Genomic DNA, 27,438 nt, shown 5'->3' on the forward strand with positions numbered 1-27,438 from the left:
GACCCCAGATAACCCAAATACGATCCCAGTTCAGATTTCATCAAGATAAACATTCTGACCGAATTTCATAAAGATTGGATGAAAACTGTGACCTCTACTGTCTACACAAACAAATTGTTGAAGGACACACACACACACATACGGACGCCAGACATCACACGGTCACATAAGCTTACCATGTCACTTTGTGACAGGTGAGCTAAAAAGGGAGATAACTCTGTAAATCAGGGTAAATATATCTGCTAAACAGGAGAGAGATCTCTGTAAAATAGGGGAGATATATCTGTTAAATAGGGGACAGGACTCATTCAAATATAACATTGTTGTTCTTTAAGTAAATACAATTTTATTGGACATTTATCCTCTGTTCAAGTTTGACTTCACACTTGTTCAATGTCAATAATCAGCTAACACAATTAGATGGGTTTTCATGGCTTTATTACTGGAATGCACATTTTATATGGCATAAAAATCTCGTACAAAGTTGTTCATATCAAAATAATCAAACAACAAATTATTGCAACAAAACATATCATTTTAAGCAGGAAACATATTTCATTCATAAAACAATCAAATTCCACTCCACAAACCTCAAACAATAAGAATTGTATTGTAGCATGGTTTTAGTCTAGCCTTGATTTCATATTTTCAGATACTTTCTATAAAGTAAGAACATTATAGGTTATAATGGTCAGATAAATCCAAATGTGTAAATAGTTCACATATAATTAATATGCCACTACAGCTTTACAACAACAGTCAACAGATAACTTTTTGAATAAATGTATTTTGTATACAATACAACTTACTACTGTCTCACATACTGCCACAATCATGAAAGACAAGTGTTTACCCTATGATAGGATTTTAAAATCCGCTTCAAAATCAAGTCTTACATTGTGACCCCAGAAAATACCAAATAATGCTCCCTGTTGGTATAATGCTTGTTCTGTAATTAAACAGCAAGTCGTTCATGTATTCCTTATGCAGATATAAAATGCAATCCGTACTGTCAATACTTTGCTCCAAATTGTAAAATAACTTGACCTTGTATAATATATAACAGCAAGATCTGTAAAATGAAGTCAATAGGTCAAATTTTGTGTTCACAATAACAGTGTAACAGCAAACTATGATGCATAATGAATATAATTGTCAATGTAACAAGGGTAAAACGCTTTATCATATGCAAACCAATAAAAGATTATTTCACCATAAATTAAAAGTGTAAAGCTGGCATGTGAAGATGTGTAAACCAATTAGACCATCAGAGTTAGACAATATTATGGAGGTTACTATTATCCTTTTACTATACTATTAACTATTACAATTAATAGTTGAGTATTGAACACACAAATCTTCACGTAAGTGTCTTGATTAGCATATGCATTAATCTAGCACCCACAAAAAAACATCAGTAGTATTTCAGTATATGTTTGGCACAGTTAACATTTTATTTCAATTGTGCATAATCTCAAGATACAATCTGGCAAAATAAGTATGTCTATAATTATGCATTAATTGCAAAATATTGATTTACAATACATGGTTAGTTTGATAATAAAATGAGCAACATTTGAAAATGCACACTATATACATATCTATACAAATGTACACAATACTCTACAAAACAACAAAGTCTGTTGAACTCTGATTTCCAACATATTGCACATACCTGGTTTAGATCAGGAATTTCTTATAAGCTGGTATATTCTATTATAAAACTACATTTATTATTTATAGATCTAGTTGGTTCTTTCTTGTTTTTATTGACCAATCATGAAAATCTTTCCTATATTTAGGAGGTAGCTTTTGGCAAGAGCATTCACTTCACTTGTATAAAACAATACACAAGTAATTTAATATAATGATGCACAATAAAAGCTTTTCACACATATATCATTTACAACAAGAGATGTGTTTGTCAGAAACACAATGCCCCCTATTGCGCCACTTTGAAGCCATAAATTTGACCTTTGACCTTGAAGGATGACCTTGACCTTGACTTTCACCACTCAAAATGTGCAGCTCCACGAGATACACATGCATGCCAAATATGAAGTTGCTATCTACAATATTGCAAGTTATTCAATATTGCAAAACTTTAACCAAGGTTAAAGTTTTAGGTTAAAGTTTTGGGACAGAATGACAGACAGACAAACAGGCCAAAAACAATATAACCCCGATCATTCGATCCGGGGGCATAAAAATGTTATGTGCAAATTTAAAATGAATAATGTTAACCAATCACAAGCTTCAATAGGTCTGTAACTACACAAATCAGAAAACCAAGACATCTGCGCTTGTTACATTCTTGTAGCATGCTCTATTGTTTAGATTAAACTATTCCTCAAGCCTATCATTTCCTAATGAATTAACTTGATCTAGTGATGAAATGATTGATTTATTTAAATGGGAATGGTCATTTTGTAAATATAACCAATGCATTATATACTATGAGCTTCCCCTATTATTCTTCATCTATATTTGCTGTAACACGAGAGCTGCATTGTAAAACAAGAGCACTGCATAGCAGGTGACAACGCTTGGCTGTGGGTGCAGTTTTTAATAAATGAAAGCTTGTAAGAAGAGAAGGAAGAAAGGTAAGTGACCTTGACCTTTGACCTAGTGACCAAAAAATGGGTGTGGCATGTAGAACTGATCAAGGTGCATCTACATATGACGTTTCAAAGTTGTAGGTGGAAGCACTTTGATTTTAGAACCTATGTTAAAGTTTTATATAAGAGGTCACAGTGACCTTAACCTTTGACCTAGTGGACCAAAAAAGGGTGTGGCATGTAGAACTCGTCAAGGTGCAGCTACATATGAAGTTTCAAAGTTGTAAGTGGAAGAACTTTGATTTTAGAGCCTATATTAAAGTTTTATATATGAGGTCACAGTGACCTTGACCTTTGACCTAGTGACCCGAAAATGGGTGTGGTGTGTAGAACTTGTCAAGGTGCAGCTACATATGAGGTTTCAAAGTTTTAGGTGGAAGCACTTTGATTTTAGAAGCAATGTTAAGGTTTTAGCACGCAGACGGTGGACGGCAGACGAGCTGGCTCTGACAATACCTCGGGATTTCTCCGAAATCTTTAGTTTAGGACAGCTGAATGTTATCTGGCTGGTTATCGAACATGAGATATTATGCCACAAACATCATTAACAAGTTTAAACTGTTTGACTAATAGAACAGACATCATTCTCGTGGAAGCAGCCTAATCGCCTGCCAGCAAAAATGCCTGCTTGCTACAGATATACCAATAATACGCTCCAATTTTTTAAACTGGGCAAACACAAGATGAAAGACTTTTTGGATTTAAAACTGCAAAAACAACAAACTGGACAGGTAAAACATCATACTTCTGATTGATTTGCAGGTTTGAAAGTGTGACTGTTGGAGATAACTCTCGTGTGTCCAGGTGATGTTGACATCACAGTTATTGTTCCTGTCGGAGTGGGTGGTGGGGAGGTCTGTTTTCTGCGATGCCGAATGTATATCACAATAAAAAACACACCAATCAATAACAAGACCCCAGCGCCGATCAATCCAGCTATTATCGGCAGCTGACCTTCATTTTGAGATGGGATTTGGTCTGACTGAATGCCCCTTTCCTTGGCAGGCTCTCCCTCCCTATCTAGGACCAGCAGAGCCATGTTAGTGCCTCGTACGCCGCTCCCTGTCCAAGGTATGTCATCATCTGCTCCCTTCTCGCGCTTGTTAGATTCGGTGGACTGGAGTTTCCTTGTTCTAGACGTGGTTGTAAGAGTGTCTGTTTGCAGGGAGAAGATGACCTGCACAAACCAAAGGAACTTCTCCTCACCCTGAAATTGAGCCAATAATGAGTGTCATAGCCATTTGTCAGTTGCAAACTTGGCAAAGATATTATTTGAGATTTTTTTTTAATTTCATGAAGATTGGACAATAAATGTTACATCTAGAGTGATCACAAGATTTTTCATTTTAAGTGACATGTAACCCCACATGAACCAGTTTCAAAACTCAGCTGAGACTTAATTAGGATAAATGATGTTGCCAAGTTTCATGAACATCTGACAATAAATTTGGTTAATAGTGTTTACAATTTTACTTTAATTCCACATTATGACCTAGTAATTAACCTCACAGGACCCAGCTTTTAATCTCAAACATTGTCCTCAGGTGAGCTAAAAATGGAGAAGGGATCAGGGAACATTGTCCTTATTGCTGATACATTATTTCGAAAATCTCAATGTCAATAATTGAATGGAAATTTAATTGACATAATATAAACTTGCGATAATGTAAAAATGTTTTACAATCCTTCTTATGTAATTGTCAAGATAAGTTTGTCACTTTCAAATGAAAATAAATGCAATTTCCTTACAGTCAGTTATGAAAATCTCACACACTAGTTGTTTTTTTTTACATACCGTTAATTCATCCTATAAGCATTAACTCAAGAACTTAAAGCAATGCAACTATAAATGTTTATAATTTATGTGAACTTGTTGTTTATTCTACGTTACAATGAAAGAGTCATCCAGCAAAACAAACATGATGTATTTGGATTTTGGAAACATATTAACGCAATCGAAGAAGTCTTATAACATAAAACAATGTTATTAATATCAACACATTAAGTTTACCCACCCTGAAAAATGGTGAGGGATCAAACAGGAAACCATCCGAGGTGTGAGTGAAGGAGTTGGTAGTTTGACTGGATTTTGCGTTGAAGTGCAGGCCATTGTATGAACCGTCCATCAGCTGGGGGTTATCTACATCCTGAAACAAGTAACAATGTGTGCTGGAGATTTAATGACATCTCAAATCAATATATATTAACACTTTTTTCACAAATAACCACAATTTTGTATAAAATACAAGCAAAGTATATCCAAAAATATAAAGAGACTTGCAAATATAGGTTCCGATCCACAGCTAGGTGCAACAGGCTGTCAATGCTCATGAACTACTTTTAATATTTGTCACTTTCAAGCCTATAATTTCAACCTTTATGTGCAATTTTATTGTAATGTATGTATGTTGCTTTTAAAATACATTTGTATTGATTCAACTGCTTCACTATTAATTTAAGTCTTCAATAAGATAACACAAGCATTGCCTTAGTAGAAAAATAAGTTCACAATCTCCTGATGGTTTATTTTGATTTTGTGCTGTATTCTTTAGTATTTCAATAATACCTGGTCCCCGTATTTTTGGTGTAAAATTGAGAGAAAGGATCCTCAACACAAGCTATCCGGAGGTCAGTGTGCAGGTGTATTACCAGTATGTGGAGGTCAGTGTGCAGATGTCTTACCAGTATCCGGAGGTCAGTGTGCAGGTTTCTAACCAGTATACAGAGGACAATGTGTAGGTTTTTACCAGTATCCAGAGGAAAGTGTGCAGAATTCTTACCTGTATCCGGAGGTCAGTGTGCAGATTTCTTACCAGTATCCAGAGGTCAGTGTGCAAAATTCTTACCAGTATCCAAAGGACCATGCAGAATTCTTAACAGTATCCGGAGGTCAGTGTGCAGGTTTCTTACCAGTATCCGGAGGTCAGTATGCAGGTTTGTTACCAGTATCCAGAGGACAGTGTGCAGTTTTTTTTACCATTATCCCGAGGACAGTGTGCAGGTTTCTTACCAGTATCCAGAGAACAGTTTGCAGGTTTCTTACCAGAATCCAGAGGACATGTTTCTTACTAGTATCCAGAGGACAGTGTGCAGGTTTCTTACCAGTATCCGGAGGACAGTGTGCAGGTTCTCAGTCTGCCCGGCACACCCATACAAGCCCTGCTGTGGGTTGAAGTGTGGAATGTAGCCTTGCTGACCACGACACACTAGCACCTGGGTTACAGTCAGAACCCCAGACTTGTGAAGGGGCGTGGCCTCCAGTTTACCATACACTGTATCACCTGTAAAGCAAACAATCAATGTGAGAACATTTGCTTCTGTATATACCATTGAGCAGGTCTCTGGGAAAACGTGTATCATCCAAACTAGGCGTTTGTGGTTTAGCAGGCTATTCAGGGACAACACTTAAAGCTTTAACTGAACTTTCATTTGGAGGAGACTATCTTTAAACAAAACATTCCATAAAAGCGGATACTTTACACATATGCATTTAGCCCAGTGTTGACCCAATGTTGGCTTATAACCAACATAATACATGGCTAGTTTTTCATAAAAATTGACAAAACATGAAGTGGCAATTATTAAAGAAACTATTTACAGCACAAAAAGAAGTTAAGACACTTAATATTTTCAATAGCACTTAGCAAACAAAAAATAAGACTATGGTCTCCTTTCAATTACATGTATTAGTCTGTTAAAACAAAAATCAAATAAATATACAAAGTTTTTGTTTTAATTCAGATACTGTTCTACATTTAAAAAAAGACATTACAATCATTGATTTCAGAATTAATCTCCAAGACATTTGCTTTATATTTCACAACTTAGAACAAAATACATTGTAAGTTCCCCTTCTACCTGGAGCAAAGGCCACACCCTGGTCCACAAGCCCAGCCCCACCCCCTTCCATCCACTCCTCCCGTCTACGCACTAGCCTTAATCTGGTGTTGAGGGTCAGGCGGGCAGGAACCAGGTCACTGATTGGTTGCAAGGTGAGGGGCAGGTTAAAGGTCACAGGGTCAACTGGGGAGCAGCTGATTGGTTGAGGACTTTCGCTGGTTGTAGTACAAGGTAACCATGGTAGCAGAGAAATCTCATACTTTCCAGAATAGTCTGTACGCTGCAGCAGAAAAAAAAGAGTCATTTTAACAGTAATCTTGCATGATTGTTTCATTTAAGATTAAAAGATTAGCATGAAATTATTTGGATACATTTATCTGCATAATAATTAAATACTTCCTAATCAGGGGTGTGATTAATGAACCATCTCAGGGGAGGAAAATACCCAAGCCCTTAATGGTATTAACTAAACTCCAGCAAAATGAATAACTATCTGTAAAATTATGATGACAGGAAATCAACAGAAAGAAGGAGAAATCACATCTCTGCTAATTTTGTATTGAAAAATAACAAAATAAAATTATTACCAAAAATTACTGCTTATATTTGCTCTGTACATGTACTGAACTTGAATATCTCTCACCAATGTCCTGAAGATAAGTTGCCAGTGCTGTTGTGATGTGTCCTCTCTTGTAGCTACCAACGTAAGTCGACAACTATATCAGGGCGTCCAAGGGACATCACTGTGCTGTTTGCAGCTGCATTTACGAACATACAAACATTTGTTTAACTTTAAAATCTATTGTTTCTTTATTCTTAATGTTACAGATGTATAGAACCTGAATAAACAGCTCTAATGTGAATTTAAGTTAGCAATTATCTGTGATCAGTTAAATCTTAATCCAGCATTCTTAAAGTACCAAAAATAAGTTAGCCTCGCTCTGAAAAAACTGGGCTGAATGAATGTGCAACAAGTGCCGTCCCATAGCCTGTGCAGTCACTGAGAAAACGGGCCCTATGAATGTGCAAAAAGTGCCGTACCAGAATAGCCTGTGCAGTCACTGAGAAAACGGGGCCTATCAATGTGCAAAAAGTGCCGTCCCAGAATAGCCTGTGCTGTCACTGAGAAAACGGGGCCTATGAATGTGCAAACAATACCGTCACAGAAATAGCCTGTGCAGTCACTGAGAAAACAGGGCTGAATGAATGTGCAAAAAGTGCCATCCCAGAAAAGCCTGTGCAATCACCGAGAAAACGGGGCCTATGAATGTGCAAAAAGTGCCGTCCCAGAATAGCCTGTGCAGTCACTGAGAAAACGGGGCCTATGAATGTGCAAAAAGTACCGTCCCAGAATAGCCTGTGCTGTCACTGAGAAAACGGGGCCTATGAATGTGCAAAAAGTGCTGTCCCCGAATAGCATGTGCAGTCACTGAGAAAACGGGGCCTATGAATGTGCAAAAAAGTGCCGTCCCAAAATAGCCTGTGCAGTCACTGAGAAAACGGGGCCGAATGAATGTGCAAAAAGTGCCGTCCCAGAATAGCCTGTGCAGTAATTGAGAAAACGGGGCTGAATGAATGTGCAAAAAGTGCTGTCCCCCGAATAGCATGTGCAGTCACTGAGAAAGCGGGGCTGAATGAATGTGCAAAAAGTGCCGTTCCAGAATAGCCTGTGCAGTCACTGAGAAAGCAGGGCTGAATGAATGTGCAAAAAGTGCCGTCCCAAAATAGCCTGTGCAGTCACTGAGAAAACGGGGCCTATGAATGTACAAAAAGTACCGTCCCAGAATAGCCTGTGCAGTCACTCAGAAAACAGGGCCTATAAATGTGCAAAAAGTGCCGTCCCAGAATAGCCTGTGCAGTAAGTGCAGTCACAGAATAGCCTGTGCAGTCACTCAGAAAACGGGGCCTATAAATGTGCAAAAAGTGCCGTCCCAGAATAGCCTGTGCAGTCACTGAGAAAACCGGGTTGAATGAATGTGCAAAAAGTGCCGTCCCAGAATAGTCTGTGCAGTCACTGAGAAAACGGGGCCTATGAATGTGCAAAAAGTGCCGTCCCAGAATAGCCTGTGCAGTCACTTTCCTCCTTAATTGGATTTAGGCTAAGATAAGACTTCCTTCAAACTTAAAATACAATAAAAGCGAAGTGTGTTGTTCCTGATTAGCCTGTGCGGACTGATTATGCACATTCATTAAGCCCTATTTTCTCAGAGCTTGATTCAATTTATTTCCCTTGTTAAACACATAGCTTATAATGCTCTCTTAAGTTTTAGATGACTGCTCATCCAATGCTAAATAAGTTATACCTGGATGTTTCAAAAGTAATCTTCCTTTAAAACTGGTCTCTGTGGTAACACTGACAATGAGACGTCTGTCTTCCACAGTTATACTGGTAGGAAACATCTTTCCTGTAACAATACATTACTCTATCCAATGTATATAGGGTGCTATGTTACACAACACAGAGTTCTAGGTTTTGGTAATATATTCTTTAAATAAATTCTACCTGAACATTCATTTCAAAGCTAGGCATTTTCAGACACAACAACCTCTTAGACTGGTTTATCATACCTGCTAGCCCAGATGGGCCGATGTTTGACTGCAAACCAGTCCGCCAAGGCAGGGGGGTAGTGTAGACGTATTGAAGCTGTGCCGTGGCGTGACTGTCCACACGTAACCATTCTGAATGGGTCTGTGGTTGGAACTGAAGTCGCGAGAAGAACACTGGCACTTTCAACACCAGCACTGTGAGATCCTCGTGGGACACCTATGGGAGCAGGGAGGTGATACAATTCATGAGAACAGGTTTGCTAAATCATATTAAGACAAAAAAGTATGTAAAGATCAGTTAATGGAATAATTAATTGATATACAGTGACATGTGTGTACCATCAAAGTCATCCAATTATAAAGGAATGGTAATAAAAGCAAATCTAGACTTTTAAATCAAAGCACATTTGCAGTGCCCCAGATAATTATTTCGAAAATAGGGTTTTCACCCATTGATTTTGAAAAATACGGTAATATCATTCTCAAAATGAGTTATAAAAATGCAAACCTTAAAATCATCGCTGCTTTACTTCAGTTAAAGCTGCACACTTGTATTGATTCAATAAAACTGTAAACTAATATAATTAACTTTAATAAACTGATGTTTCATAGCGTCTTTAATCCTTGAAACTGTCCATTACATAAACATTAAACTTAAAAAAAAATCTTTGTAACTGTCAAACATATCAACTGATATTTCGGCGCGACTATCACAGATGTCTTTCAACCTCTCTTAGACATTTTATTTCACAGCATAATAGAAACTGAAAGTACAGATGCTTTACAAATACATGCACAATGAGCGTCTGATTAAGTCAGATCGAAAACTCATGTATGTCGTCATAAATAATTTGGTCGGACACTTTATTTTACTATGAAATCTAGTCCGCAGAACGTTTGAAAAAACTGTTTCCTGCTCCATCATTCAGGCGCTTGTTGAATGAAAGTGTCGCCGCGTTACAATAAGAGAAAATACTGAAAATGAGCAAAGCATTTTCGATCAAAGCTATTGTATCGTACGCATTAAATTTGACGAATTTGGGTAAAAGTCAAATTGGTTGCATTTTCAATAAGCATAATATTGTATTTCTTAAACATTTTGATAGGGTGAAAGACGCAGATACGCAGCTTATCTGGGGCACTGACATGTGCCTATCATGGATTGTAAGGTATTGACATTCTGTCCAAAGGATTTTTTACCTTATCTATTAATTCATTACCTAATAATTCAATAATACAAATCAATAGTCCCTCACTATGTTTTATATTCATGACATATCAGTTGGGGTTTTAATTGTGATAACCCAAAACATACAATTTTCTATTTGTATCACTTCTTATTTACCGTAATTACTCTATGTTTTCGGACACTCTAAGTTTTCGGACACCCCCTTTTTTAGCAAAAATAATTATTTTTCGTGACTCTTAATTTTCGGACACAAGAGTTCTCGTCCATAATTAATGTCTCTAATTTTTCGGACAGTATATTTTACAGCCCTATTTTACCAAATTTCGGTCCTGTTTTCGATATCTATTGACACTTTGACCATCGGGTTTTACAACCAGATAAACATCATAAAACATGGCAAGTGCCTGCCTGAGGGCAACGGACCATTACATTTGCGTTATTGGGTAAATAACCTTGTAAACTGGTATTAAACAATGGTTTCGCCCGATAGTATAAGAGTTATAACAATTACCAGGGGTAGTGCCAATTAACAGTTCAATTATCTACCGCAATGGTACTACCCATTCTCAGTAAAATAACTGTGACAAATATTAAACACTTCAAAGTGTGATGCACCCTATTGAATGTGTTACGAACAATGGAAGGTGTTAGACAACAACTATCGAAAAATGAACAAATTATTGTGTTAATTTCAGGTTCATTCTAGCGAGTATCGGTACATCACATGCTCATCTTTTAACTCGTTGCTCAAAGTACAACCTTGTAGTAACTTTTTGTCAATTAAATTAAGCATTTAAAATTATTTAAAATGCAGTGCAAACACATATAACTGTAATTTATACTTTACGGCATGGTATTTTACAAGCGCGTGCTATCACCGGTAGTCGTTGATACAATTGACGCTATTTTCAGACACTTCAATTTTCGACTCTAAGTTTTCGGACATATGTATTTTGTGAATAATTTTCGTATCTAAGTTTTCGGACACGAAAAAAATTAATTAAGTGTCCGAAAACATAGAGTAATTACGGTAATTTAGCCGTATTCTGTGAGACCAAGCGTAATGCATTTGCGATACTTTCCACTTATATGACATTTTTAAGGGCAGCCTCTTCTAAACCAAAAACAAGTCAAGGCAGAAAGTGTTGTCCCTGATAAGCATGTGCAAACTGCAATGGCTAATCTTGGACAACACTTTACACACTTGCATGAAGCCAGGTTTTGTCATAACGATGCTCAAATACATAACTGCACCATTTGGTTCACTAGAGACTGTCTAATTGTGCTCACCTGGCTGTCCACCTCCATACGGCCGCCACACTCACTGGTCAGAGTAGGCAGGTCAAAACTGGCCTCAAACCTCCACTGACACAACTTCACATCTAGATTTCTAAAAGAAAATTTGAGATTGAAACAAATCTGACTAAAAAGCCGCTCTCTGGGAATACTGGGCTTAATGTAAGAGTGTTAAATTTTGTCCCCAGATATGATAATGCAGTCAGCAAAGGCTAATCTGGGTGTACACTGATCGCACATGCATTAAGCCTAGTTTTCGCACAAAGAGGCTCTAACACAACCTCACAGCTTTTTATGCCATGTTCAAGAGCAATTAACTCTAGAAATTGTGGGTCACTGAGCATAGGAGAAAGTGTCTTCCATGTGATGACCTATTTAGAGTTTCAATCAAAGTAGTTCACTTAACAAAGTTTAAACATTTTATTTAGACAGGCTGACCGATAGACCAACCAATAGACCAATGGACAGAGTGCCTTGCAGGGATAGAACAATTATGTTCTCCTTTTATAAAACAAACTAACACTAACATGGTTGTAAAAAATTATGCCATATACTTCCACTTTTGCTGTCTTATAGTTTTTGTCAAGTTAAAAGTAAAACAACAAACCGCCCCGAGACAAGTGATGCTCCCCAAAGGTTTTTTTTGTCACAATATTGCACTATATATTCAGATTAAAGGAAACGTCTTGAGGGGCATAACTTTGGACAAAATAATACTATGGATGGTTTAGCAACTTAAAAATTTCAAAGGGCCATAACTCATCTAACCAGAACCCACTAATAACATGCACATCTCCTCAAGGTAGTTAAGCTTCCCATAAAGCTTCAATTGAAGTCCAGTCAGTAGTTGAGGAGAAATAGCCCGGACAAGAATTGGACTATGTACAGTTTATAGAAAATTTCAAAGGGCCATAACTCTGTGAAAAATCATCCGACCATAACCGGCTGATAACATGCACATCTCCTGTTGGTAGTGAAGCTTCCCATAAAGTTTCATTGAATTCCCAGGATAAATTGCTGAGAAATAGCTCGGACATGAATTGCACTATATGTACAATGGAAAATTTCAAAGGGTCATAACTCTGTGAAAAATCATCCGACCATAACCGGCTGATAATATGCACATCTCATGCTGGTAGTGAAGCTTCCCATAAACTTTCAATGAATTCCCATAATAATAAGTTGCTGAGAAATAGCTCGGACAAAAATTACACTATATGTACAATGGAAAATTTCAAAGGGCCATAACTCTGTGAAAAATCATCGGACCACAACCGGCTGATAATATTCACATCTCCTCTTGGTAGTGGTGCTTCACATAAAGTTTCATTGAATTCCAGTCATTAGTTGCTGAGAAATAGCCCGGACAAGAATTGCACTATATGTACAGTTAATGGTAAGTTTCAAAGGGCCATTACTCTGTTAAAAATCATCCGACCAGAACTGGCTGATAATATGCACATCTCCTCTTAGTAAGTGAAGTTTCCCATAAAGTTTCATTGAATTCCAGTCATTAGTTGCTGAGAAATAATCCGGACAAGAATTGCACTATATGTACAGTTAATGGAAAATTTCAAAGGGCCATAACTCTGTGAAAAATCATCCGACCAGAACCGGCTGATAATATGCACATCTCTTCTTGGTAGTTAAGCTTCCCATAAAGTTTAATTGAATTCCGGTCATTAGTGGCTGTGAAATAGCCCGGACAAGAATTGCACTATTTGTACAGTTAATGGAAAATTTCAAAGGGCCATAACTCTGTGAAAAATCATCCGACCAGAACTGGCTGATAATATGCACATCTCCTCTTGGTAGTGAAGCTGCCCATAAAGTTTAATTGAATTCCGGTCAGTAGTTGCTGAGAAATAGCCCGGACAAAATTGTGCACGGACGGGACAGACACACGGACGGACAGACGAAGCGGCGACTATATGCTCCCCCCCCAATTTTTTTTTAGGAGCATAAAAATAATAAAAGCTGTAACTTTGATGGAACAGATTTGATGTAAGTCCAGCATTCTACGGGTGATCCTTGTTCTGTATGTTTATATTATCATTTCAAAAAGACAACAACTACAAATTCAACCCAAAATGTGTCTTGATAAATCTTGAGCTTTTTTCCCAATCGATCATAAATACATTCCAGATAAAAATTAACTCCATCTACAGATATTAAATCAAGACAACTTTCCTTACCTATAGAATAAAGTTGTGACAGGATTGACCCCATCTCTTATTTTGTATCCATAGAGATATCTGTCACTTGGCAACCTGGATAAGTTTTCATGGAAACCAAATCCTGTAAGATTAGCATTAGCATCACCGTAGTAACCAATATTGCTGCAGTGTAGCAATGATCTTGACCCCGGGGTTTTGAAGGCCATGTTAGACAGTTGTCGAGTGGACACTATGGGTAGAGTGCCGTCTAAGTGTGGAACCTCCACCGTCAAAATAATTCTTTGAGTGCTCGAGCCTTCATCACCACCTGAAGGTTACCGCCATGTCAATCAGTAACTCATTTCCGGGCTACATTGTTTTAAATTTGGTAATAGTATATATTAAGCATCAGCAGTGAAGTTGAAAAGAAACAAAAGATAAAAAAACTAACACTCATTTCTTATACTGAACAAAACTTTTGTATTAATTGCCCAACAAATTAATATAGAAATTAATAAATAACACCTGTTATTCTTTCACTGAAATAATTGAATTGTTGGTGCATAAGCTCAATCACACCAAAGTCAGAATTACTGTATTTCAAATCTGATCACAAAAATTTGCACTTGTATCTTATTTTACCCATGTATCTCAGTGATGCCTGGAAGGGAAGCACCTCCTCCCTTGCCCCAGCCCTTCCCTGACACAGCCCCGCCCTGGGGCTGATGGTTACCACTTCACTGCCAGTCTCCTTGCCTGGTTCTCCACTCACACTGACTGCACGGGCAAAACACTGGACACCGGTACCTGGCAGTATACAGGAAATATATGAGCTTAGATCTGGGAAAACAGGTTTCATGCATTAGAGTAAAATGTGTCGATCCTAGATTAGCCAGTGAAGTCCGCACAGGCTTATCAGGGGCATCACTTTCCGCTTTAATGTTTTTTATGTTTAAAAGAGGATTTTTTCTACCAAAAGTACGGTTAAAGCGGACAGTGTTTCTCTGATTAGCCTGTGCCGACTTCACATGCTCATTAATCTCGGACGATACTGTATGCACATGCCTAAAGCCCATTTTCCCAGAACCAGGCATCCAATGAATCATGTAACTCCAGAAATATTGTCAGCAGAGAAGTTATTCTTAAAATCTGCTAGTATTTTATTTTAGGCATGAAACCAATGCCCTGTAAAATACATGACAAAATATATTGAAATGAAAGCAACATTCAAAACTTGTACCTAAATTGACAAGGACACAAATCTTCAAGAAACTGGAGGCACAATTGCTTGTTATAGCAAGAGTTTAATAGGTACAGAACGTGTGGGGATGCACATGGTAATGTGTGCACAATATTCTGAGGTGGGGTTAACAAATCGAATCAAACTCCTCATATGGCAACAGTTAACAAACAAAAAGTTTACTTCTGTAACGTGTTCAACTAATGGGTTGAATTGAACCATTAGATTTATTCAATATAAATGTGTTGTTCTAAAAGCTTTTTAATTTTCATACAAGTAAATAAATAAGTAAATACAGGAAGCAATATACGAATATAAACTACTTAAGGAAAACAAATAAAATACAAGCACAATCATGTTACTATGCATACCCTACAAATGCATTAACAGGTAATAAAATATCATAAATAGTATTTGCTCTGATTACAATACCTCCAGTGAAGTAGACGCTATCCAGGGTCCGCTGCCGTGTAGAGGTCACAGTGGTGTCCGAGTCAAGATCACTCAGGTTTCCATGGCTACCAACACGCCAGCGGAACTTGGTCTGATTGTCATGGAGACTATTTGTCCTGCATGTGCCCTTCACCTCATGGAAGCGGGGATGTCTGCTGTCACATGGCTGGAAAGGAAACGTGGATATGTTAGCACAATCTAGCTTTTTGGTTCAAAATTCTCCAAAGATACTAGTTCATAATTATGACAGAAGTCATATGGCTTATAAATTTTCCACTTATATGATGATCAATATTTTTAGGGTACAAATATGCTCCATTGGCATTATTTGACCTTGTTGTTTCAATAAATAAAGATCAGATATGTTTCTTTGGTGTTTTTCATTCTATGACATACATAGAGAGAAAGCCAGCAGTTCAGGTTCAGATGTATTTTTCTACAGATATTCTTCAACCAATAGTTTATCATTTGCACAGTAAAGGGTCACCCTGCGATGAAGTGATATGTGCTGTGTTTTTTAAGTGTATTCTTTCTAGAGACAAAAAACATTCTGTAAGAAAAATCTACTACAAAAATCTACTACAGTATACATTTTGATCCACTTCATAAAGCAACTTACAGAGATGCAGATCAATGGAAACCCCTGTGGGACATCACTGGAAGGTCGTTCAAGGTCAAGGTCACGCAGAGACATTATCACTGGCGGTACGGGGAAGGCAAGGTTTGTCAGTCGACTTTTCTCTTCTATGATCACATCAGTCCGACTGTTATGCTGCAATTGAGATACGTTTTTAGCCTTGTTCTGGTAAATCTGGGCTTAATGCATGTTCATAAAGTTTCATACCAGATTAGCCTGTGCAGTCGGTACAGGCTTATCAGGGACAATGCTTAACACGTATACTGGATTTTTGTTTAAAATGGATTTCATTTAAACACAAAATCAATAAAGCCAGAAAGTTTCAAGTGCCACCATATTGACTCCCCCCAACAAGTGCGGCCATATTCACTAACCCCAACAAGTGCGACCATATTGACTCCCCCCCAACAAAAGTGACCATATCACCCCAACAAGTGCCACCATATTGACTCACCCAACCAAATATGACCATATTCACTCACCGAACAAGTGAGACCATATTGACTCACCCCAACAAGTGCAACCATATTGATGTCCTGGGACAGCTGTATCGTGAATGTCTCACTCTGCTCCCTTTCCGTATCATATAAGATTTCTACGTCCACAAGTTGGCGGCTCACTCCAGCACCGAACTCAACCACTGATGAGTAAAAAATGGTAAAAGTCATGCAATAGAGATCTACTGATTACATAGACTAGTATTTTATATGGTACATACTGTGAAACCATTTATTTTCCACGGCACAAAATTTCGTCATTTTTTAAAAAATGACGATTTCGTCAGCACTTAAATTCGCCGATTTCTGATTTTGAATTTTAAAAAAATGCGTCAGTCAATATCCGATTTGTGTGTAATACATATTCGCGATCAATCGCAGTTGTGAAAAATCGTGGTACGAATGCGGGAACACACTTGAGAATCACTGCAGGAGGTGGGGCCTGTTTGTCTTATGCCAATTAACTAGTCTTTTGTTATCAAGGGACAGTAATGGACCCTCATAACATATGCCATTCACACGTTCATTGTTATGATTAGCGGACAAGTGGGATCGAATAACCGTTAACAATTGTGTTTGTAACAACGAAGCCAATTGCCAATTAGTCTCATTCTATTATTATAATTGCCATACTGATAACAATTTTATTAAAATGCTGTCAATAACGTTTTAAAACTGTTTGTGTTATACGAAAGAGGTTCCAGATTGTTAAGTGTTTTTTTTTCAAATAAAATGCTTTTTTTATTCTGATATCAACATTAAAATTATAAACTCTATGTGTGTGTTTGTTCTTAAAAAGTAAACTACCGGTTTATAAATCAATAATGTCAATAATTTAAAAATAAATAAATTGATACATATAAAATAGTAATAAGTGTGGTTAAACGCAAACAATCAAACAACAAACAGCAATTAAAATAATCTTTATTTATTTGTGATAAATACGCATGTTGTTCACACATCGTCATCTTTTCATTTGGTTTGTTGTCTGTCATCGGCATTCGCTGCGTGATGGCTAATATGCAACACCCCTGAATGACACAATGCACCTAATGGGTAATAAAGTTATAAACATTTAGCGCTAATTCATTACCATTCTACATAAACGAAGTCAACGCATTCGATACAGTTGTACTGCTGACGCGTTTTAAAGAAGTTAAGTACCTTGTGTAATCTACATCCCTTGTGTCAAAACCGGATTAATCTTGATTACGAAACAGCAGTGAATGTGTGCATGGATTATGTTGGAATTTAATGCCTCATGTCTACGGTAAAGTTTTAAAATATTGTTCAACTTAGTGTTTGTTTGTGTTCAAACATAGAGCATGATTGTTCGTTAGGATCTTAAATTCGCCGATCGGTCGACTGACGAAATTTATGAAATTAATGCCTGACGATTAATAATGGTTTCACAGTATAGTACATGAGCATAAACAATGTTAATACACTGGAATAAATAGCAAACACCAATTTATCAATGTAACTTCAATAATTTATATACATTCAAATAAATTGTATATGGAATGCCAACAATCGCTTACCTTTTGAGACTGAATTAAAGTCCCTCTCTGCTGTGGCTGTTCCACTACTCGTGAAGACTCGCACCTGCGACGTTTCACTCAAGTCCCCTAGACGCACAATTGGGATATGAGCGACAGACTGGTCTCCCCTGATAATAGGCTCGTTTACAGTGAACTGGCTCTTTTCAAACATGATCCTTGGGACTGTCCATGAAATAAAGAGTAGGCAACTTTATAAGCCTCGTTCTAGGAAATCTGGGCTTAACGCATGTCCCAGATTAGCCTTGTCAGTTGCACAGGCTTATAACGGACAACTCTTAGACTAGACTTCCTTTAAACGAAAAATAACATACAAGCTGAAAGTTTTGGTCCTGACAAGCTTGTGCGAACTGTACAGCCTAGTCTAGGGATGACAATTTACACTCATGCATTAAGCCCTTAAACAAAAGTAGTTGACTGTTTTGATTATGTTAGTGTCATTAATCTGAGCCCATGTTAAAAAATACCCAATGTTAATTTTAAACTTAAGTTGCAAATAAAAAAAACAGTTCAGAAAATGTGTTGTTCACGAAAAGTTTTTTTTGTACACAAATGCATAAAAACACACTTAAAGTGACATTAGAAGCATCTAACAGTATATGCTATGTTTATAGGTGTCTATTGCAACCGTTGTTTATTTTTGGTGTCTTCACTTCATATACACTTATATTTGTTAATGCAGCATCAACAAACTAAAACAATATCCCTGAAAGTGAAAAATAATGCATTGGAATATCAACCGTACTTTCGTTTGACAACTGACGACAGAAATGATTTGTTTTCCTGATACGATATCTATTCATACGACACACAAACACTAACTCCAATCTTAATAAAAAGACAGTTCCGCTCGGCTTAGAGGACTGAGACAGTCTTGTAAAATATCGAATATAATATATATTTTTTATAAACAACTTGTAGCAAGATGAGTTTCAGATAATTGGTCAGTTACCACATGTTAACTCTTTTGACCTGTTAATTCTTTTCAGCTCAATTCAACAGTGAAAAATGCCCATAATTTCACTTTAATATCCATGCATCTTATACATAATAAATATTTTCCATATTTAAAAACATGTAAAAATGTTTCATGTCTAGACAGTATTTGATATAAGACAACCCAAATTTGCTGTAAATGAAAGTGTCAATAACCTGAAGAAAATGTCTAAACCTCCACACTATGTAAATGAGGCCCACTCTGGGAAAACAGGGCTTAATGCATGTGCATACAGTGCCATCCCATTAACAACTCTTTCTGTAGAGACTGCATTTTTTTTTCAAGAAAATAAATTTCCTCTTAGCTAAAAATTCCATTAAAGCCAAAAGTTTCATCCCTGATAAACTTGTGGAGACTGCACAGGCAAATCTGGGACGCGACTTTACAGACATGCATTAAGCCCCATTTTCACAGAGCTGCTCAAATGCACATATACAGTTTAACAGTGCACATGGGCTCCTATACAGGCAGAGGACTCACTATCATGTGGATCATCAATGACTACGTGAGTCGTCATCTGACCCCCTAGAGTTGCTCCCCCTGGCAGACTGCTGGACGGTGCACTGAGCACCAGTCGGAAACTCTGCTCTTGCTCACGCACAGAATCCTCAACTAGCTGCACAACGCACTCGGCTGACATGTCACCTGTTGTGGAACAAAAAAATAGGAAAACATATGTAAGGGTGATGTATAAGAAGCATTTACTCTGCCTGTTCCAGTAGCTAGCTTTTATAACAACATGCTGGAGCATCTGCCTTAGAACTGGGATATCACAGAGGTCAATGTTGTTTTACCGTGGTTAAAAAACATACCTTAAGTTTGAAGGTGTCTACATATGCACATACAGAAAATCAATCTTTTACACTTTATCAAATGATTCAACACATTTAGTCAGAGATTGATATAAGCACCAACCCATTGATCTTACAACGTTCAATATGACTAGCCTTCATTCTCAAATTTGAGTCGCCCTCGTGGAAAACATGGCTTTATGTGTGTGCGTCAGGAAAACATGGCTTTATGTGTGTGCGTCAGGAAAACATGGCTTTATGTGTGTGCGTCAGGAAAACATGGCTTTATGTGTGTGCGTCAGGAAAACATAGCTTTATGTGTTTGCGTCAGGAAAACATGGCTTTATGTGTGTGCGTCAGGAAAACATGGCTTTATGTGTGTGCGTCAGGAAAACATGGCTTTATGTGTGTGCGTCAGGAAAACATGGCTTTATGTGTGTGCGTCAGGAAAACATGGCTTTATGTGTGTGCGTCAGGAAAACATGGCTTTATGTGTGTGCCTCAAATATTGTCCCAGATAAGCATGTGCAGTCAGCACCGGCTAATCAATGACTACACTTTTTTAAATATGGAATCTTTTTTTAAAGGCCAATTTCGACACTTTTTTTAATATGGAATCTTCTTTTTAAAGGAAGTCTCTTTAAGTCGAAAATCCATTATAGGCGCAAAGTGTCGTCCCAGATAAGCTTGTTTGGACTTGGAACATTCATTAAGCCTGATTCTCCAAGAGACTGGCTCATTTATAAAGGGGGACCTGTATTGTGTTTCCATCAAGAAATGAAGCTATTCAACAGCCATTTTAAACTACTGTTTATTGTGCATGTAAAAACGCAAAATAAGTTATAAGTAGGATAAATGTATACCAGGTCTAAAATTAATAGGAGCAAATTTCACTTTCCAGTACCAAACAAAAGCTATCATGTAATCTTCAGTAATGTATCAGTCATAAAAAGGTCAACCAAGCAACCCTGAATGTTTATATTACTGCTTGAGACCAATAAAATGTGACATGCTCTTTTACATAAAGCCAACAATCTGAGCCAGTGGAATTAACACGTGCAATGCTCACAGGCTTGTGCTTATTTCAATTATGTACTAGACGCTTCATAGAAATCATAACATTTGTAATTTCTACACATTTACAAATGTTAATTATCAACCATAGGTCAGTTTTTCATTATCAGCATACAAATCAAAATTAAACATGCGTTATAATACACAGAAAGATTTCATGTAGCTCGAAATTTAGCAGCAGTTTTCCAGGCTTATCAGGTTGCCTATTTTTACAAACCAATAGTGAACTTAACAAACTGTACCCAAAAAAACTAACAAGTCTCTAACAAACCTGAATAGAAGACCACTAGAGACTGGTCGGTGTCAGGCCGCTCTACAAAGTCCAGTCCACTCTGGGCAGTGACAGACTGGGTGTAACACCTCACTTGTGATTTGCTGTTCAGGTCCCCGACCCTGGTAATCACGGCAACTATGTGGGGCTCACTTTCCAGCACCAGGTACTCTGCAGCCTCAAACTGCATCCTCGGTACTGTGAGGAAAATAGGAACATTTTAAGAAAATAATAATAAATATATTTTTAAACTGGAAGACAACTTATTTTTATATAACACCTTTAGACAAATATCACTTGTGAACATGTTTAGTGATTGGTTTTGACATTAGCTTCAGCACATGAATTTGAACTAATTTGATTGCATTTAAAATATTTTGACAGTATTTGGTGATGTATCTGTAATAGAAATAAGCCTTGCTTTGAGAAAATGGGGCTTAAGGCATGTCCATAAAGTGTCACCACAGAGAATACTGTGTGCTTTTATGATATTTTTCTAGAAAGAAAGTCACTTAACACCAATAATCCAGTCAAGGCGGAAAGTGTCGTCCAAGATTATTCCTAGGACACTAGGCACAAGTATTAAACCCCATTTTCCCACAGCGAAGCCCAACTGTTAATCAGACAACAGTGACGATCTTACAGTCGGAAAGAGAGTCGTTAATAGTGATGACAGTCCTACGTGGCTCGGCCAGGTGACCCCCTACAGGGATCTGAAGGTCTAGGAGAAAAGTCTCTGGGCCCTCAAGGCGGGGACTGGCAAGGTCATCAAGTATGGTGACCCGAAGCGTCTTGGTCATTTCTCCAGGGGCAAAGTCTAGTATCTTCATCACAGAAATGTAGTCGACACCTTCTGCAAGATCAGACAAGGTGACCTCTGGTACATTATGCCATTAAACATTTATTGCTTCTGTCATCTGCATTAAAAGGTCTTACTATTTTAATATGCAAGTCAAAAAGAGCTAAGAACAAATGTAATCAAGATAATGGGAATTCAGAGATGTATTTGTGGATGACTGAAGTGATTATCAATTATCTCTGCTAATGCTGAACCTGTCAAACACTGTGGACAAATTACTTGAGCCTTGCTCTGGGAAAACAGGGTTTAATGCATGTGTCTGCAAACAGAGAAGACACTTTCTGTCTCAACTGGATTATGTCTAGGAAGAGACTGTCTCGACAAAATATTCCATAAAAATGGAAAGTGTTGTCACTGATTAGCTTGTGCAGACTGTTCAGGCTAATATGATTCAACACTTTAGGCACTTGCCTTAATACCTGTTTTCCCAGCACAAGACTCATTTATGTTTCTACAAGACTGATCAAATTATAAATGAAGTCCTTGATCTGCTGCTGTGTGTGAAAGGCTTAACAAATGTTTCAATCAAATCTTGTTGCTAAGTTATGCCTAACTTCTGCAGGCTGGATACAAGTAGTTGTGTCTACCTTCTGCAGGCTGGGTACCAAGTCATTGTGCCTACCTTCTGCGGGTTGGGTCCCTCCACTGCGTGACTGTACGGTGACACTTGAGGGCTGGGAAAGGTCTGTTCCCGTCTTCCACACCTTCACCTCCAGGGAACCACCACCCTCGTCCACCTGGTACCTGGACTCAGCAAAGTAGAATTCCGGCTCTGAAAGGGAACCATAGGATTCTTTGACTGTCAAGAGACGTTAAGTTTAAACCTGGTACCCAGCCTCAGAAAAATAGAACTTCAGCTATGAAAGAGAACCATAGGATTCTGCGACTGTCAAGAGACATTAAGTTTAAACCTGGTACCCAGCCTCAGCAAAGTAGAACTTCAGCTCTGAAAGAGAACCATAGGATACTGCGACTGTCAAGAGACATTTAGTGTATACATAATCAGCCTCGTTCTGGGAAAACAGGTTTTAATGCATGTGTGTAACAAGTTGTCCCAGATAGGTCCATGTGGTCAGCAGAGGCTAATCAGGGGTGGTATTCCAGAAACATCTTAAGTCATTTCTTAAATAATTTCACTTAAACTCAAAATTACAATGTTTTGTATTTCTTTACTAAATAAGGAAACACGTGATTTTGGGGTATTCCTAAAATAACATTGGCATAATGATGTTATTTAAATGTATATTTTGATGCCAATTTATTGCAATATGACATGAAACACCTAAGAAAATTTCAAAATTTAAGGATAAGAATATTATTTAACTTAAGATGCTTCTGGAATACGACCCCAGGGACATCACTTTCAGGCTAGATTGGAGTTTCTGTTAGAGACTTCCTTTAAACAAAAAATTCCATGAAAGCAGTGTGGTCCCTTATTAGCCCGTGCTGTCTGCACAGGTCAATCTGGGACACCACTTTACAAATATGCATTAAGCCCTATTTTCACAGAGCGAGGCCATTATTTATGTTAGCTTGATTGCAAAAGCCTTAGGGATATCTTATTGAGACACTCAAGTCTATTGGTAAGAATGAGTACTGGTGGCTTAAGAGAAGATCTTCTCAAATGCTGCAAGATTGGGGATCCAACCTGGGACTTCCTGTTTGCCCAGGTGGACACAATATCAGCTATATCTAGGTGTCTTATATTCAAGGTCTAATACTGACGGAATGTCACATTGTCTACTCTTGTCTTCAAAGCAAGGTTGAATTTAATTACTGGTTGGGAAAATATATGAACAGCGCTCTGTGAAAAGGGGTTTAAGGCATGTGCGTAAAGCGTTGTCCCAAATTAGCCTGTGCAGTCCACACAGGCTAATCAGGGACAACACTTTTTGCCTAAACTGGATTGTTGCTAAGAAGAGACTTTCTTTAAACGAAAAATACCAAAAAAGCAGAAAGTGTCGTCCCTGATAAGCCTTTGCGGACTGCACAGGCAAATCTGGGACGACGCTTTAAGCACACACATTAAACCCTCTTTTCACATGGCGCATATATAAAACAGTGCCATGGTCAAGTAAACATTTGAAAGTCAAGATGATATGTCATTTTTTTCAGTTCTGAAATATCTTCTTTTTTTTTACAAGTATCAAAAATGAAAAATACAAATAATAATATTTAACAAGGGACTTAAAACATTATTCTTTTGCCCAAGTAGAAACCGGAGTTGACTCCTTGATAATGCCAAACAAACATGCAACTTGATCTTCAAATAATTATATTCTAACAAAATGAAATATATTTAAACAAATGTGTGCATTCTTTCCAATACAAATACATCAGCTTAAAACAAACCAAATACATCAGCTTAAAACAAACACATTTCTATGTATTGGTATGTGGCGGGTATCACAACGTGGAATCCCATCATATCACAAATGAAGTTTAGTTTTTCCTTAAATAGGATTTCTATGCATTTTTCAAATTCTCTGACAATGATATGCAGCTGTGCAAAGTTGTGTTTGACATCTGACCTCTGCAAATGATAGTTGTGATAGAACACAATCTTCAAACCATAGTAACAAGAAAATGTTTTCAAGATGCGCTGGGTTGCTTAGATGCAGATACTGAATTAACCCTTTGCATGCTGGGTAATTTGTCTTCTGCTAAAATGTTGTCTGCTGAATTTCTAAAATTAGCATTTTTTTCGATTTTTTTCAAAGAATACTATCAGAATAGCAAACAGTTTGGATCCTGATGAGACGCCACGTTCTGTGGCGTCTCATCAGGATCCAAACTGTTTGCAAAGGCCTTCAAAATTCGGTTCCCGCACTGAAAGGGTTAAGAAAAGAAGACCCGGTCGTGCACTTAATAAAGTGTTTTGTACTTGGAGAAATTATTAATACTTCCAAATGTTCTTTCAAAATATATCACCTTGATTATGTCAGCAAAAGCAACAAAAACTTCCTGTAAAATATTCCTAATGGCTTAGAAATGGTGGAGAAGGGCGGAAAAAAACTTCATCAGGTAAGAAATTCATCAGCTATTTCAAGATAATCAAGAGTTTGAAGAAAATTCTTAGAATTTTGGAAAATGAGCTTCACTATGGAAAACTGGGCCTAATGCATGTGTGTAAATTCCTCACAAATTAATCAGGGACTTCCTTTTCAGTTTAAATGGAATTTTTCTTTTAAAGGCAGTCTCTTCTAAATAAAAATCCAGTCTAGGTGGAAAGTTTCATCCCTAATTCTGCACAGGGTAATCTGGGAAGATGTTTTACTAACATGCATTAAGCCTTTTTTCTCAAAGTGAGACAAATTTAAAGAAAACAGCTGGATTTGATCAGTGAAACAAACTGACAGATAGATAAGCTTTACAGAGAAGATACTCTCAACAGGTCTATGCAATCAAAGATCCTGTTGCAATGCAATTTGGTGATTTGGTTTTTGCAAGCTTATAATTTTATCAATGATTTATAGACCCATCATTCTCATTGACAAAGACAGACTCAGCAAATCTTGTACCAAAATAGTGATTGTCAATTTAAAGAAAACCCTCAAGATTTATTGGTGATAAGTCTCCATTGAACAGATAAAACTATGAGCTTCTTTTTCAAGTTTACAAAATTTTGGAATAAATGTCCAAATCACTCTGGTTTTCTGGACTTAAATTCTTGGTCATCCGTCCTGGTGGAATATTAAAGTCACAATGCTGGTCGAAAGGCGATTCATAAAACTATGTTTATTATTCTGTAAGCAACAAGTTATATAGTATTTCATGCATGTAGTGTAAGTTTAATATCAAAGGTATCTGGGGTAATTTTATGACATTACGGTCTTGGGACATATTTTATTGATCTTGAGTTACAAAGAAAGTTGACTTTTTATTTGATGAAACATGCAGTCTGTAAAACCCAGTTAATAGCAATTAAGATTACATTGATATAAATGCTTTAACAATAATTAATATTTATATGGCTGGGAAAGCTGCCTAGCCTATTCTTCACTATTTAATGTGGCGTCTTGGTGAGAAAGGATATCTCCATAACGGTCTTCACAACCTTTGGCTTATAAGTATAAATCATTGATAAATTAATAAAACGTTGTATTTGAAATAAGACATAAAACTTTGAATGGTAATCATTTTGGTAATTATCTTTACAATTTTTTTAATTTCATGTTATGAATATTGTTTTTTTTATTCAAATAAACATCCAGTTTTATAGTAGAATACATTTATACGATGCAATTATACATGCAGGTGTCTATTTTACAAATAGATTGTCAAACTAAATAAATACACGTAAAACTGAATATATTGTATTGCTGAAAAAACAAACTTTCTTCTCAGATTGAATAATGTTTTAGGACTCAAAGAAGTCTTTATGACATTGACAAAATATATGTATACGTATTTACATATAATAAAATAAAACTTCATAACAACTTTATTTTTCAACTTTGGAATGTAAACGATTATAACAAATAAGAGAACAAATACTTTTAATTCCCATTAACGTTTGATAGACCCTTGTTTGCGCTGCATGTCAACAAACATTTATTACATACAATTGTGAATATATTTATTTTGCATCCACTGAGATATCATTACAATAATCATCGCAAGATTGTCACTGTCAATTGTAACAACATGTTGGCAGTTACAGTGCCGTAGAACAAGACCTCTTGCTCAACATATGTTAAAACCGTTCTAATAGTATTATTTTATCAATATATAATACATTAAGTTGCAAGACATTTTGTATGCAGACATCAAGGGCTATTAAAAAGCATGTGTTAATACTAATTTTAATAGCCTTACATTTAATGACCAATGAAGAGGTAAATTGCACAATCAACATAATGTCATTCCAAATAAGCCTGCAAATTTTGCACTTGCAAGAACAATTCGTAATTACTCAGTAATTGCAATAAAATAAAATTTTATATTTTCCTCCATATACATTTTATGTAAAACACATGTTTTCAATTCAATTGCCATATTCCTGCCATTACCAACCATAAAACACATCAAGCTTTCATGACAAATGGCAAGTGCTGGGTAATAAGGCACTTAGCGTTGGTATGTGGAATATATCCACCCGGAATTATTACATTTCATGGTAAACAAACGATTACCAAAACATGTCTCTAATTCTTCTTGTGAGCTGGGTTTTATTTAATTTTGAAATAGCTAAATTTTAAACAACAAATAGTTAAGTTAATTATACAAATTATGAACATGGTTTTATGTTGTGACATGATAGAATATGCAACAGCTAATGGAAGATTTTGTCTGTATGCAGAACAAAAGCACATGCATTGCGATGAAGCTCTGTTATTTATACATCTCAAAATTGTCCAATAAGTGTCGGTACCAAAGATAACAGGCCATGTAACATTAATGCGATAAAAATT

The 27,438-nt window shown here is 36.9% G+C and overlaps 1 protein-coding gene across 1 annotated transcript in view; it reads right to left on the reverse strand.

The window, feature by feature from the left end:
* Window positions 1-421: 421 nt before the first annotated feature.
* The window catches only part of LOC127877132 (FRAS1-related extracellular matrix protein 2-like), a 151,825-nt gene continuing 124,808 nt past the window's right edge, over window positions 422-27,438 (reverse strand). Inside the window, exons 8-25 of the mRNA XM_052422776.1 lie at window positions 22,647-22,796; window positions 21,809-22,018; window positions 21,166-21,363; window positions 19,510-19,674; window positions 18,015-18,197; window positions 16,486-16,616; window positions 15,959-16,111; window positions 15,319-15,505; window positions 14,289-14,453; window positions 13,686-13,974; window positions 11,485-11,584; window positions 9,027-9,222; window positions 8,762-8,863; window positions 7,176-7,216; window positions 6,477-6,738; window positions 5,721-5,899; window positions 4,634-4,765; window positions 422-3,825 (exon numbers count right to left, since the gene is read on the reverse strand). Coding sequence (XP_052278736.1) covers window positions 3,358-3,825; window positions 4,634-4,765; window positions 5,721-5,899; window positions 6,477-6,738; window positions 7,176-7,216; window positions 8,762-8,863; window positions 9,027-9,222; window positions 11,485-11,584; window positions 13,686-13,974; window positions 14,289-14,453; window positions 15,319-15,505; window positions 15,959-16,111; window positions 16,486-16,616; window positions 18,015-18,197; window positions 19,510-19,674; window positions 21,166-21,363; window positions 21,809-22,018; window positions 22,647-22,796 — 3,311 coding nt within the window. The 3' untranslated portion in view covers window positions 422-3,357. The remainder of the gene's footprint in view (window positions 3,826-4,633; window positions 4,766-5,720; window positions 5,900-6,476; window positions 6,739-7,175; window positions 7,217-8,761; window positions 8,864-9,026; window positions 9,223-11,484; window positions 11,585-13,685; window positions 13,975-14,288; window positions 14,454-15,318; window positions 15,506-15,958; window positions 16,112-16,485; window positions 16,617-18,014; window positions 18,198-19,509; window positions 19,675-21,165; window positions 21,364-21,808; window positions 22,019-22,646; window positions 22,797-27,438) is intronic.

This window comes from Dreissena polymorpha, chromosome 4 (assembly GCF_020536995.1).
Source record: "Dreissena polymorpha isolate Duluth1 chromosome 4, UMN_Dpol_1.0, whole genome shotgun sequence".
Classification (NCBI taxonomy): Eukaryota; Metazoa; Mollusca; class Bivalvia; order Myida; family Dreissenidae; genus Dreissena; species Dreissena polymorpha.